Genomic DNA, 14,133 nt, shown 5'->3' with positions numbered 1-14,133 from the left:
GTGAATTTTAGTGCTACCATAAATTTTACAAACAGACGTCTTACATAAGAGCCAGTTTTTACTTTACCCTGGTAAACTTTTACTGTGCCTTATTGTCCACGGGAAAGGCTATCAAAATAGAACAAATGGAGGCTGTACTTGTGCTGTAAGAGCCCCCTCTTGAGGTCAGAAATGGATTTGAAATTTGACCAACTGTTGGTCTTTATTTTAGGCCTTTTGGACCTCTATTATAGTTAGTGCTTTCCAGAAGATTTCTTACTAATTATATTATGTAACAATTTGAGAACCTTTGTTCATATCATTGGTTATGTAAGAAAGTGAGCACCATCGTTGGTTATCCGTGCTCGACATCCTAACAAAACTGTCGGTCACGCCCAGGTCAAAGTAAATTGGCCTCTTGCCCAAACTCCGCTGGGCTAGGCTGCAGCTCACTCGTGACGCTAATGAGGAAAAAGCCCTGCAGAAAATTCAAGTAAGGATAAAACAGTGGGTGAGTGTCTTTGCAATGTTGCCTTACACCAAGTTTCCATGTCCGAATCTATGTCAACTTGGACTTGTGTGTGGGTTGGTGTTACAGATTCCTCCCACATTCCAAAAAACATGTTTGTTAGGATCATTATTGACTAATTGCCTGTACGTTGGAAGGTGAGTGTGAATGGTTGTCTGACTAGTATTAGCCGGGTGATCCAGCGAGGTATCCTGCGTACTGCGTTTCACATTCTTCATGACACCGACAAGGCTAAAGAAATGCATGGACAATAAAACAGGAGCTTGAGAAAAGGTTTTGAAATCTTTGGCCTTTCACTGACACCTAGTCGGGCCCAAGAAGTACAACAGGTAGGTGGAGAAAGACAAAGAGAGAGAAAGGAAGTGATGAGGAAGTTATTGCTGTATTTGGCTTCTCACCTCAGGCAGAGTTGGTTTCGTTTGACCTCATCTGATTCCATTCATTAAAGAATGCCTCTTGAGGTAAGAAAGCTTTCAGCAAATCTATTCTCAACAGTGAGGAGACACTTTTACTTAAGATTGTTGTTGAAATTCATGTTAGAAATGTTAATCATTGGCTGTCAGCCATCAGAAAGATAATTTGACTTCAGTGTAGCAAGAGGAAATAAACGCCACTGCCCTTCACCAACATCATAAGGAGCAGATTATCCGCATTACAGTACTTGTCAAACAAAACTGTGTGGGTGACAAAAAAAGTACTGTACATACATTTTTACTCAGCATTCACTGCACATTACAAACATATTACCTGCACTTGTGTTTTCCCATGAGAATGTTATTGAAAATTATAAAATGAGTAGTAAAAAGTAACCAACATCATTTTTGAAAATGACAGAAAGTGATTGTGAGAACAGGTTGAATTTGAATTGACATCCTCCAAACATGTTTATAAACAGTAACCAACTTGTGACAAACAAATTGGATGTGATTAACATATATAACAGGCCTATTATGTTATGTGTGCAATCATCCACAACAAGAAGTCCATTTGTGTCACATACCTACACATTCCTTTCACTAATCAGATCACACTCAAGCCCCCTTACCCCCTTACTTTGTCATTTTAGTTCATACCATTATGTCACTCAGTGTGTTTTCTAAGAGGAAAGCTAAAATGAATTGTCACAGGGTGTTCAAACTATTCATTGAAATCTGCTTCTAATCTGTACAAACAATACTAACCCTGTAACTGGTCCACCCACGTGAAAAAGGCTTCCGAATGATCCTTATGAAACGGTTTTATTTTTTTTAATCCTGAAAATAAAAGTCCCCATATCTTTTTGCTCTCTCCAGAGTCTTGCTGTTTTGAAAACAGGTATTTGAGTCATTGTGGTTTTATATTAATCTTTTTTTTGGGTGGGGGGTGGGGGTCATGTTTTTTCTCCTGTGATCATGCACTTCTTGTCATTTACGTACTCGTAGTTTCATGAACTTTATCTGGTGTCAGCAGTCATGCCCACCTGTATCAGCCAATCACATACTGTAACGTTCCTGGTCTTACCTAATTATTATTTTTTTTAAACTGTTTTTGTTCACTTCTCATTAACATCTCGTTGTGCGTTATGTAGCGTGTGATTGCTTGCATTTCTTTTCTGACTCTGGTTGCCGTGACGTTCTGTTCATGAGAAATATAGATTTTGAGGTTTCCTGTGTTGCTGCTCATTTATCATCATCTTGGTTTATTTGCCACAACCATTTCCTCTTCACCTCTTGATCTTCAAATACATTAGTTCAAACAATACTTTCTCAAATATTTATTTATTATTATGTTACATTTAAAAACTGTTAACACATTTTTAGAGGAAATGACTACCATTTACAATATTATATATATTATTTATACTTAGTGAATTTCTTCTATATTTACAATTGCTGGCCACACAGTCATTGTTGTTGCCATTTATTTGGGTATAAAATGCTTTAAGTAAACTTTTAGGATTTTGTACTAAATTCTTGTGAGAGAGTAAAGATAATTGCTTGTGCATTCAATAACATAAATTGGATTTTAGCTTAAACAGCACAAATGTACACCATTTAATATATTTATTTTTAAGGGCACTTTGTGGTCCAAAATGGAACAACACATATTCATCCAGACAAAATCCAAGGTAGCAATTATCCTTTATTATGGCATATAATCTGAATCTTTCTTAGTTGCCATGTTTTGTTCTTGCTTCTGAGGAAATGGACAAATATTTTCTAAACATTATGTTTCCTCTGTTATATAAAACGAGGGGATTGGGTAAGCAACATTTTTTTGCCAATCCTTCTTAAGTGGGATCAAGGGTTTTTGTGGCGGATTCGTCAGCTAAACACTCGCGCAAACACTGAAGGACCTTCAGAGTGCAGAAAGCTGTTCTCCAGACCGAAACCTCAGCACAATTTTGTAAGCTATGTGGGGTTAAAAAAAAAAAAACGTTTTACTGGGCATAAAGAGAAAATATTCTAAACTATGTGACTCTTTGTCTCCCTACAGGAGTGTTTTACCTGGGGAAAATGCAGTTCTGGTAATTTCTATTCAAGGCGTGATTGACATTAAAGGGGAACCTGGTGTACCTTGTCCATACTTCCTCCTTGTCAAGTTCTGTCTCGTTGAAAGATGTCAACCAGCAGCACAATCAGTTCAGGGAAAGGAAGCCATGCCTCCAAAGTGCCAAAAGATCACAAAAAGGTAAGTTCATGATTGTGACATTTATTGTGGACTGTAGAATGTGTTTGCTAAACTCGGTTTGCATCTTGTTTAGCCCAGTCTAAAATGGTTTTATTGGTTGGGATATTTACAGGGACCTAAAAATAAAGAAATACAATTTATCACCTGAAAATGCACCTTACAATAAACCAATCAATATTTGATCTTGTAATAGTATATCAAAAGGGAAGTTTGTTCAAAATCAGCACAATCAAATAGACTGGCTTCAGATTCCAGTCCTTCCATTCCATTAATCTGTTTATGGGAAAAATGGAGCGTCTCATTTTTGCCAGTAACACTTGAATCATTTAAATTTAAACTAATTACCTTATGCCATCTTAGCATTGTTTTGTTTTGGGGTTTTTCTCCAGCCCACACCAGCTGCCCTGAAAGGAGCCATCCAGCTGGCCATTGGTTATGCTGTAGGAAACCTTAGCTCCAAACCTGACAGAGATGTTCTCATGCAAGATTTCTCCGTAGTTGAGAGTGTCTTCTTGCCAAGGTACTTCAATTTCAACTCGTGGCAGTAAATCCAGGAATAATTCATTTGTATTTATTTATAATTCGATTTTGTTTTATTCTCCAGTGAGGGCAGCAACATGACTCCTGCTCATCACTTTCCTGACTTCCGTCTTAAAACATATGCACCGCTGGCATTCCGCTACTTTCGGGAACTCTTTGGCATCAAACCAGATGACTATCTGGTAAGTTTTGGGATGCAATTGGATTAATTTCATTACCCTGATCCAGGGGTGAGCATACAAAATGTTGCAAAGTGGTAAAACATGGAGTATATTCTGCGGTGTTTTGTAATTTTTAGGAGTGTTGTAATTTATTGCCCCTAAATAGGGTCTCGATCAGGCTTTCTGACTCAAGTTTAAAAAAAAGTGCTTCAATGTTCTCAATCTTTACTGCAGATTTGCTCAGTCACTTAGGTCCATACCTCAGATTGAAATTTGCAAAACAGGAAATACATTTCTCAAAAACAATTTGTGCTGAGTGTTCTCAATATATGTACTGTAAGGTACTGTGGAGTAATGTTCTGCTGCTTAAGTTTTGATGACACATGATTTATGAAAGTAGTTTTGTGATGTAATGTTGGTTGGATAAAGCTACTTATTGCATCATTGTGATTTCCAGTACTCCATCTGTAACGAGCCTCTTATTGAGCTGTCCAACCCTGGTGCCAGCAGTTCATGGTTCTATCTTACCAGTGATGATGAGTTCATAATCAAGACTGTGCAACCAAAGGAGGCGGAGTTTCTGCAGAAACTGCTACCTGGCTACTACATGGTAGATGGATGGATGGATGGATGGATGGATGGATGGATGGATGGATGGATGGATGGATGGATGGATGGATGGATGGATGGATGGATGGATGGATGGATGGAGAGACATTTATCCATATAGTGTATTCACAGTTGGATACTCTAATATTGTATTATTAAGTTGAACTCCATCTCCAAAACGTTTGCTTCACTTCTGTAGAACCTGAACCAAAACCCGAGAACTTTGCTTCCCAAGTTCTATGGCCTTTACTGCATCCAGTGTGGTGGCGTAACAGTCCGTGTGGTGGTGATGAATAATGTGCTGCCTCGTGCCATGAAGATGCACTACAAGTATGACCTGAAGGGCTCCTCATACAAACGTCGTGCTTCACGCAAAGAACGCTTAAAGTCTTCACCTACATTCAAAGACTTGGATTTCCAAGAGATGCATGAAGGTTTGTGCTTCGATGCGGAGACCCACAACGCCCTGATGAAAACCCTGCAGAGAGACTGCCGGGTAAGTTACGCTAAAATTTGTCTTCATTCATTTAAGTTATTGTGCATTAACATGGTATTTCTCAACCATTACTCAAATTAAGCTGAAGCGTTAATTAGTATACGGTAAAATTTGATCTTATTAAATGGTGAAATTAGTTGTAATTCAGATGTTGCTTAGGACCTGGTAGAACCAAGCATATTAGTTATATGAGCAAGCTGGACTGTGCTGCAGAAACTGGCTCATCTGACCTCATTGTTAGGTAACACTTCTCAGCTCAAGGAAGTCTTTGTTTTCAAGTACAGGAATTCTTTGTGACATTATGATCTGCCTGAATTGTTTGAGGCTTGTTGTACAAAACTGTACTTTGGTATCTTGTTGCATAGTAAGTCCCCTTAATTTGGACCTGAGAGGAACATTCTAAAAGTCTGCCAGTCATGTATTGTTCACAGGCTCACGTAATTCCGGAAGGACTGTAAACTGTTTTCTTGTCCTCATTATGATGACAGGAGTCTATCTTAGCTGACTAAAAATATTCACAAAAATAGCACGGGGTGATCATGCCAACTCCACGTAGAAAGGTTTAAAACCTGAAATTCAGAAATGTGAAACACATGGGCGAACCACAAACTTGCTTTGCTGCCCTTCTCGTCAATTTCAGATGAAAATAAAAGAAAATATAGAATTCATCTGCTATTTGCTCTTCTTTTTAGGTTCTAGAAAGCTTCAAAATCATGGACTACAGCCTCTTGCTTGGAATTCATGTTTTAAACCCCAAGGTGTCGAGCAGAGAGAGCAGACGTGACAGCAGGAAGCAGAGAGTTCTCTACTCCACTGCTCTTGAATCCATCCAGGGTACTGTGAAAGATCCAGAACCAGTGGCAGACGATGACACGTGAGGAAACCTTTTATAATTCTGGTTCTAAAAAAAAAAAGAAATATGGAGGAACCTCAATTTAAGGGACCAAAATTAAATTAAAAAAATTAAAACTATTTAACATGCATACATTTATTCACAAGAATGTTCTACTATACTGGGCATTTTTAGGCACTGGAAAAAATATAATATTGAGTAGTTTTAGTTTACAAAAAAAAGTACTTTGGTGTCAAGGACAATTGACTCTAATGGACACGCCGTTGCCCTAATTAGTCCATTAAATCGAGGTTCTACTGAATCTAACCTAAGAAACCTCTCTTGTTTGCTGCATTTAAATTGTGTGGATTAATTATGCGAATATGTTCATTTTAGATTCGGTGGAATTCCGGCTAAACATAGAGATGAACACCTGCTCATCTTTTTAGGAATTATTGACATCCTTCAGTCCTACAGGTTCACCTCTCAGAAACACACTATCAATACTGTGTTTGCTATTTTCTGTGTGGATAGTGTAATACAAATCAATTTTTATTGTCAGGTTCATTAAGAAGGTGGAACATTCCTGGAAATCTCTTTTACATGATGGGGTTCGTGTCATCACATCACTTCCTTGGAGATTGGTAGGGGGGTGACAGGGAGGGACTGATAGTTTTCTTTACTTTTCAGGACACCGTGTCAGTTCACAGGCCCAATTTCTATGCAAACCGATTCCTGAAATTCATGAGCTCAGTCGTGTTCAAACGCATCCATCGTGAGTTATTTTTGCCATCGTGATTGCCATCGTACGCTAAAGAATTTGCTTTTCTTAAACACACTTGCACTGTTTTGTTCGACAGCTTTGAGACGAATATCTTCCAAAAGGAAGAAGAATTCTTTTTATGCAGTGAAGTCAGCCTCACAGGAGTTGCTTTCTTCTCAAAAGGAGGAATTGGAGACGAAGAAAGCACAAAGCATGGAGGACCTAGATGGTAAATAAAAAAAAGAACCTAGATGGTAAATAAATTAAAATAAACATATTTCCCGACTTCTTACCAAAGAAAAATGTGGAACACCAACAACACTCTCTCTGTTGTATCCTTATTGACTTTTTTTTCTACTAACAAGTTAAACCAACAGCATGACTAAAACTCAACTTGTATTGATGGATATGTTGGCTCTCTCCATCAGTTTGCAGTTCATCCAATCAACCAGATGTTCAACAAAAATCTGCTGTTACGTTCAAGTCTGCTGAAGAAGAGCACCTTAATAACAGGTATACATGGCGCCCTTTGTCGTCCATAAACTACAAAAAAAAAGACATTGCTCTTATTTGATTAAGAGAAAAAAGATCATAATCTAAAAATAACACTTAGATTGGACCTTGTCATTATCTTCGAATATAGTCCGGTTCGACCTTAATTTGAATAACGATCACAGCGTGACCAAAATATTTTTTGACCAATGTTTATTTATACTTCAGTGAGCACAGACGTGCCTCCAGTTCAACACTTGCATTGGATGATCCTCTGCCGCCCCTCAGCAGAAGCCAGTCAGACTCTGAACTGGATGCCTACTTGGTATGAAATACAATACCTGCATGCTTGACACTTTTTCTTAAAAGGATGCTCAGCTTAGTTTGAATTTTTAAGCAGTAAAAAAAAGTTGATATTTTTGTCTATCATGAATTTGATTACTTCATTATCTTTCATGCATTTTGCTCTTGCTGTCGACTGAACATGACATCACGTGTACTCAGGGTTCAGGTAATGACCAATTACAGCTCAGCTTGCAAACATCACATGAGCCCCCCTATTTCTGCACCGGAAAGACAAATAACGATGAGGCAGAAATTGACAAAGAGCCAAATGATGATGTTGAGAAAGCTGAACAGAAGCAAGTTGAGCGCACCACTGAGGGAGAACCAAAGGACTTGGGAGTCACTGAGCAGGAAAAAGAGACAGTTGAAGATCCTCAGAGTAAAATGCAAGCAAATTGTGAGACACACACAGAGAACATACAGGTACTATATTGTGCATGGGTGTGTGGCATTGTATGTGTGTGTTACTGTTTAATTTAAAATAATTCAAATGAACATTATTGTTTATTACAATACAACATATGGCTTTTTTTTTAAATTGGAAAAAGTAATGCCAACAAGCTTCAGCCAATTTGCAAACCTGATCATGCTTATTTATAAAATGAAAGAATTTACAGTTGGTTATTTTACAATCACTTGATAAACAACAATTTAGCAACTCAATTTAAAAATTATTATTTTAATAATATATAATGATTTATTGTAATGGGCTATAGATGCTGGGTGGCTTGGTTTGGTATTGGTTAACCAACAGTAGCTTACCATCTTATTTTACGAGCATGTTTTTATTTCAGGCGCCAGACGATAGAGAGCGCTATATTGCAATGTTAATCCCTGACTTTCTTCCAAGCATAAAATCTTTCTTGGGAATTTCCCTTTTACTGGGTGCTTTTCCACTTTCTTAAATCTTGGCAGTTTAACTGATGAGCTTGGAACCTCTGCTTCCACTCAGTAATGTGTCAGATCAACTCCAAGTTCCCTGAGTTGAGTTTTTCTCCTCTACTTCTCTTACATAACTACTAAATCCTCATTCAGGCTTATATGGAGCTGTTTGTCAGGCCGCTTCCCAAGCAATGTGGAAAGCCTGGAGACATTGGGGTAATCTTCTCTCAAACGCTATTGATGTAAAATAGTGACATTCAACGAAAATTAATTAACTACGTTAAGAACTGCTTAACACACTGCTGTGGGAAGCCTTTTCATTCATTGATAACAAAATGAATATAGACTCAGCAAATAAAATGTAATGGTAACTTGAGTTTTGCAGATGCGTATGTGTAAATAAAATAAATTAGGGTCAAGGTATACAGCACAGGTGTCAAACTCAAGGCCCGGGGGCCAGATACGGCCCGCCACATCATTTTATGTGGCCCGCGAAGACAAATTGTGCATCAAATTCGTGTGTCATTACTAGAATTGCAAATTGTCTTCACTTTTAATAATACCTTTTTTTTTAAATATTTGACCAGTTTTTACTCGTCTGATTTGAAAATGAGTTATTTGTCAGTTTGTTTTGTAGCTTTTACTGTAGGTGCTCATACATTTATTTGGGTTGACAGTCATAATGACCCGAAAGAAGCTATGACTACAATGCGGCCCGCAAAAAAAAATAACTTTGACACCCCAGTATTGAAGGACAGGTTATTTTCATTGTTTAAATCTATTGTCAAAGATTTTATATTTACATCCATCTTTGTATTATCCACGTTTCAGATCTCAGTTTCCTTCTTTTTATTCACAAATATAAACAAAGTTTGTCAGACTCACTGAATAAGATCAGAAGGGTGCAGACAAAATTGCAGAGATAGACATCAAATTGGTTGCACACTCTCATTTTAGCTTCCCCCACGGACCATTACACTTTTACTGAAAACACATGGTGTACATACAAGCACGGACACAGGTGATTGGAACTGTTGGACAGAGAACGCCAGAAGAGAAATTTAGGTTCGGGTGAGGTACCAAAGCTTTAGAGTAAACTGTGACTTGTGTGCCCTCTTTTTTTTTTTTTTTTTCACTTGTCTTATTTGGCTTAGAAATATTTTCTGTTTAACTTCTATGCTTTTAACAATTTCACACAAAAACATCAGCATCGGCCTGCTTAGTTGTCTGTAATTGTATTAAATATGTAATATATTTAGAAGCCAGAATGAGTTTTCTAACTAAAAATGAATGTTGGTTTTGTTTTTGGATGTTGTACTTTATAGTGAGGAGAAAAAGACGGTGGTTGCTCGCCAGGAAAAGCGGATGGAAGGTAGAAGAGGATGACCTTGTGCAATGTCAATACATTGAGACCTCACAATAGTAGATGTATGGATGATGTGAACTGCCGGTATTTACAGTACATGCTCAATATCTTTCATTTCCTTTAAGTCCAATGAGAAGTGGCATTCTATATGACTTTCACACCAAATCACGCTAGCAAATACGGTAGAGCTTGGTTTTGTTACAATACATCACACATGCTGCTAATTGTACAATTGTTTTTATTTTGTATGTAATTGTTCAAATTCTCTCAGTGGCTGGATCCCTGGGCAAATATTTTCACAAGTCATTCACATGCGCACCTAATTTATTTTCCAACATGCTTGCTATTACATTGTATCTAAACTGAAATGTTGACATATTGAAATCATATTGATATCTCTTGCTTTCATTTCATCCTTTTTTTTTTCATGTGCCTAAAAATGTTTAAAAATCAAAGTGATTTGAACTTGTAATAGAAGTAGTTGTGGCTGTAAAATATGTACAATTTTAGGATCATTCCTTCGGAGCTCTGTGGAGACAGATATGAAAGAAAATATTGCATCAATTCCATGGCCACTACACTGTTAAAAAAGAAAGTTAACATAGACATCAAATAAAATTTGTGAAATATGAGTGTTTTGATGTTGGGTTTGTTTGTTTATTATTTTATTGGCCCACAGGAATCTAGTTTTCCTTATTTCTATCGAACCCACGTTTTACAATTCCATAAACAATACCAACCATCTGTAGAGGGGAGCAGTGTAAATTTGATTTTGGCTTCATTTAATAATATGCTTACTTTTTGTAGTTCTCTGCAACTCTACAAGGCTGAATAAATAATTTGCATGTAATAAGGGGAAAGGTTCTATCTCAATGTGACACTGCGAACAATTAATTGTACAACCACAATGACGCGCACAATGACGTGTTCATTCCAACACAAGGGGGCGCACCAATATTATAGTGATAGTGGTCATACAAGAAAGTGGATTTTTGTTTCAGTGTGAGTCATCATGGACAAGTATCAACCTAATGTAAACAAATGACTGAGCTCATAAAGAAAAACATTGAATTGCATATGGGCAGATGCCCCCCACCCTCTTTTCAGTAGTAGTAGTAGCAGTAGTAGTAGTAGTAGTAGTAGTGGTAGGTTTTTTTTGTGATTTTCATTGTTTGTGAAGCAAATATCTAAAGATTTGAAAGCCCATGAAAAGAATGTTCCCTAAATATTTAGAAGAACAATGATCGTGTGTTCATTTCCCTTTCAAACAATTGCCATAGCTGCGTAAAGACATGAATAGAACATAGTTTCCTGATACCTCATTTATGATGAATTGTGGTTGAAACCAGAAGGAAGTTCCACACTGACAACAAAGGCTAAGCTTTATTTAAAAGAAATCAATTGTTTTCATGGACCACATGCGTTCACAACAGAACTCAGACCTTTCCAAGATATCGTCAGCTAGGTGAGGCAAATCCGTACTCAAATGCTTTGTAAGATCAGTAAAAAAACAAGAAAATGTATCAGTTTGGTGTATTTACGCTGACTCAAACTGATTCATTGCATGATTTTGTCAACGTTTCACCAGGATGAATAACTCATTCGATGACGTCACCAGCGCAACCGAAACCTGCAAACATCCACCTGCCCGTCGCTGCTAAGCCACGCCCACATACCTGCGAGAAACAGGAAATAGCGCATATTTGGACCTGGTGAATTTAAGCAACGTAACAAACATCTCGTTATTGCTCAGATCTTCAGATTCTCTCTCTTGTATTTTTGGATTAATCCCCTCTGGTGACGTCGAGGAAAGGAAAGTAACAAGTTTTACCAGGTATGTACCTTACTGCGCCTCGCGCTCAATGTCGACAGTGTATGTGCGGGTCTTTGCTGACATTTTAAAACCTTGAACCGCTCCTCGCTACTCACGCATGTCGCGCTTCGATTAGTTTTAGTGTTAAAAGTTTATTTGGATGGTAATTCTCGGCCTTTTCCTTTGCACATAAATCAGTGGTTTAAAAAAAAAATGTCTTTGTAGGTCAGATAAGTTCTTATCACGCATTAGTCACTCAGTTGAATGTGTAACAACTGTCTTGACGTTGTTAAAATTGTCATCCCTATATGGAGATTTTTTTTTTATATCCCGGATATAAAAAAAATAAAATCTCCATTATAGCGGCTATAATGATTACAGTCTTTAGCCAGTTACTGTCACAACTGATAAACAGAAACATTTATACAAAGATACATTATTTGTTCATCATATTTATTCATTATTACACATTTTCCGATCTCCGTATATGCTAAGATGGGGGCTGAATTAGAGTATAAACTTTAATGCAGTGGCAATGATGACAAAATGACAAAGACGCCATCATAACTCTGAGCTCTACATAATTTATATGTGCCAAGACTAGCGGGAATACATTTCAGATGCAAGTTGAATAAAATTCCAGTTGACCACTAGTAGAGCTGCCAACCAACAGAAAGTCTTATCTAACACCACAAGTCATCTTTATTTTAAAATGATCAAAACTCTACTGCATACTCCGTACTTACTCTCCCACCTGTATTATACAACGATAGGCCTGTTGCTTAGTCAGTCTAGCCCTGCATGACAATTGCACTTTCATTGGCATGACTGAGAGGCAGCACATTTTTGTCTTTGGAGTCTGAATGCTGCAACATTTTCCTTTCGAAATGTTAAACTGATCAATTTTAACTGTGACAGCATCCGTTCCCTTTAAATTGTTACAATATTTTTACCACCATTTTTTGAAGCTCTTTTGTCAGTATTCCCCTATGCATGTTATACTTATGTTTGGCACATGCCCGCATTGACTACGCCTCCCTCGAGTTCTAAACACAACACACATTAGAGATTTGTGAGTGGTGTTTGTCACTCCATCTGGCTCGCACATGCATTGCATATGGACATTGCATAATGGCCTTGGCCCTTAGTAATAGCCTGTTGGGACAGAGAAACAAAATGCTTATGTAAAAGCATTAAGTTGACTAAAAACTGTAGTTGCATTGTTGCTGTGAAAGAATGGCAATGCACTATGACACATGACCCTGTGAAGACAAAAATAATGCAAACTAGAGCTGTGACGATAAATTGCTGATAAGAATAATCAATTCTAACATTTCACCAGTATTTCTGTAGTCGTCCATGTAAGCAGACATAGTATCTTTGTGTTGACTCAAAATAAAATATTAGGTTTTACTTTGGGAAAAAAAAAGTAGATTCAGCAACTGAATCTTAGTTCATTTATGTTCGTGCGCTGTCAATTTGAAATAATGTCCTGTTTTTGAATAAAGGGATATCAGGGATCATGTGAATTGATTGATTGATTCACTTAATGTCTTCACAACATCATTGATGTTCAGCAGATTAATCAATTATTAAAATGGTTATAAGTTGCAGTCCTAAAACAAACAAAAATAAAGTGCATCAAATTATATTCCATTTTAGTTTTCTGGTCTGCATGCTTTACATTTATACATTATAAATTTTTACATGATTTCCTCATTGAAATAGCTTAATTTTCTTAATTCCTGTTCAAATACATGAGCAAAAAGCAGGATAGGTAAGCAACTACACTCACGTGAATTACCACAGGCATGCGCTTAAAGAAGAGACAGTCTAGTTAATGTATTTGGGAAATTTTTAGTTGTGCTGTTGAGTCAGATAAGCGACTCAAAATGCCCAGTGGAGTTAAAGTACATTGCCGCTGCCATTGGTCTAATGCGTAAAAGCGGCATGGCAGTCGTCACGACATTTAAATATAGGCTAATCTTCTATTTTAGGTTCCTACTTTCATATCCGACTCAGCAGTCATGAACTTCAGCACACATCACAGGTCTAGTGGGCCGATTGTATGAGATGCTGTACACTTGCTCCAATGATGAGCCTCAAGCTACAGTTTATCGTAAACCGGCCGGAGTCCACGTGCAAATACAGCGAAAACGCACTGGCACTTTGCAAATTTATTTGACATGTATTTAAAATCTTACATATGTATTTGATTAAGGTTATTGACAAGTATGTTTTTTCATTCAGCTCAAAACTTATTCTGCAGTGTTGTGTTTACTGCTGCCTCCGAAGCCGCAATCTCCTAATAACAACAAAATATTGTTTTGCCCAGAGGCAACACACCATCCTGCTGTTAGTTTGCTTCAGTTGCTTCAGTCCTTGGGCTTATTTGCAGCTGGTTTACTGCCGGGACTATGCTAAATATTGACATTACACTTTGTGTTGGTTATTAAATTGAGTGCACGGCACTCTTTCTCCCGGCCTTTCCCGTACCGTGGTGAGGTTTTATGAAAGCGTAATTATATACTACTTATATACGTATTAGCAAAAATTCCATGTGTTTAACAATTATAAGATATACAAAGTAATGACATTTGACAAACTAATGTGAGAAGGTTATGGATTATTGACATCACGTGTTCTTCCACGTGGT

The 14,133-nt window shown here is 37.4% G+C and overlaps 4 protein-coding genes across 14 annotated transcripts in view; 3 read left to right on the top strand and 1 right to left on the bottom strand.

Moving 5' to 3' along the window:
• Nucleotides 1-14,133, top strand: part of LOC119131662 (lymphocyte antigen 75-like) — a 1,013,224-nt gene that overhangs the window by 754,383 nt on the left and 244,708 nt on the right. The gene's annotated exons all lie outside the window — the stretch shown is intronic.
• Nucleotides 1-14,133, bottom strand: part of LOC119131727 (C-type mannose receptor 2-like) — a 399,366-nt gene that overhangs the window by 305,728 nt on the left and 79,505 nt on the right. The gene's annotated exons all lie outside the window — the stretch shown is intronic.
• pip5k1ba (phosphatidylinositol-4-phosphate 5-kinase, type I, beta a) lies at nucleotides 356-10,296 on the top strand. Of its 9 annotated transcripts, none has more exons than XM_037266399.1 (17): nucleotides 356-490; nucleotides 672-837; nucleotides 912-969; nucleotides 2,984-3,178; nucleotides 3,568-3,698; nucleotides 3,783-3,900; nucleotides 4,337-4,489; nucleotides 4,688-4,984; nucleotides 5,677-5,858; nucleotides 6,213-6,293; nucleotides 6,379-6,427; nucleotides 6,507-6,591; nucleotides 6,677-6,808; nucleotides 6,990-7,092; nucleotides 7,300-7,396; nucleotides 7,576-7,925; nucleotides 7,973-8,080. In XM_037266399.1, the coding sequence occupies exons 4-16, from the start codon at nucleotides 3,107-3,109 to the stop codon at nucleotides 7,894-7,896; spliced, it is 1,821 nt and encodes a 606-aa protein (XP_037122294.1). In that variant the 5' UTR covers nucleotides 356-490; nucleotides 672-837; nucleotides 912-969; nucleotides 2,984-3,106; the 3' UTR covers nucleotides 7,897-7,925; nucleotides 7,973-8,080. The 9 variants fall into 9 exon arrangements, with proteins under 9 accessions (XP_037122294.1, XP_037122297.1, XP_037122295.1 ...); XM_037266400.1 differs by having other exon boundaries at nucleotides 357-472; XM_037266405.1 differs by lacking the exons at nucleotides 356-490; nucleotides 7,973-8,080 and adding an exon at nucleotides 9,624-10,296 and having other exon boundaries at nucleotides 497-837; nucleotides 7,576-7,839.
• The window catches only part of tjp2a (tight junction protein 2a (zona occludens 2)), a 29,462-nt gene continuing 26,678 nt past the window's right edge, over nucleotides 11,350-14,133 (top strand). Inside the window, exon 1 of the mRNA XM_037266337.1 lies at nucleotides 11,350-11,498. The gene's annotated coding sequence lies outside the window, so the exon portion shown is untranslated. The remainder of the gene's footprint in view (nucleotides 11,499-14,133) is intronic.

This window comes from Syngnathus acus, chromosome 12, assembly GCF_901709675.1.
Source record: "Syngnathus acus chromosome 12, fSynAcu1.2, whole genome shotgun sequence".
Taxonomy (NCBI): Eukaryota; Metazoa; Chordata; class Actinopteri; order Syngnathiformes; family Syngnathidae; genus Syngnathus; species Syngnathus acus.
The sequence above is the reverse complement of the archived record's forward strand: the minus strand, read 5'-3'. Positions and strand labels throughout refer to the sequence as shown.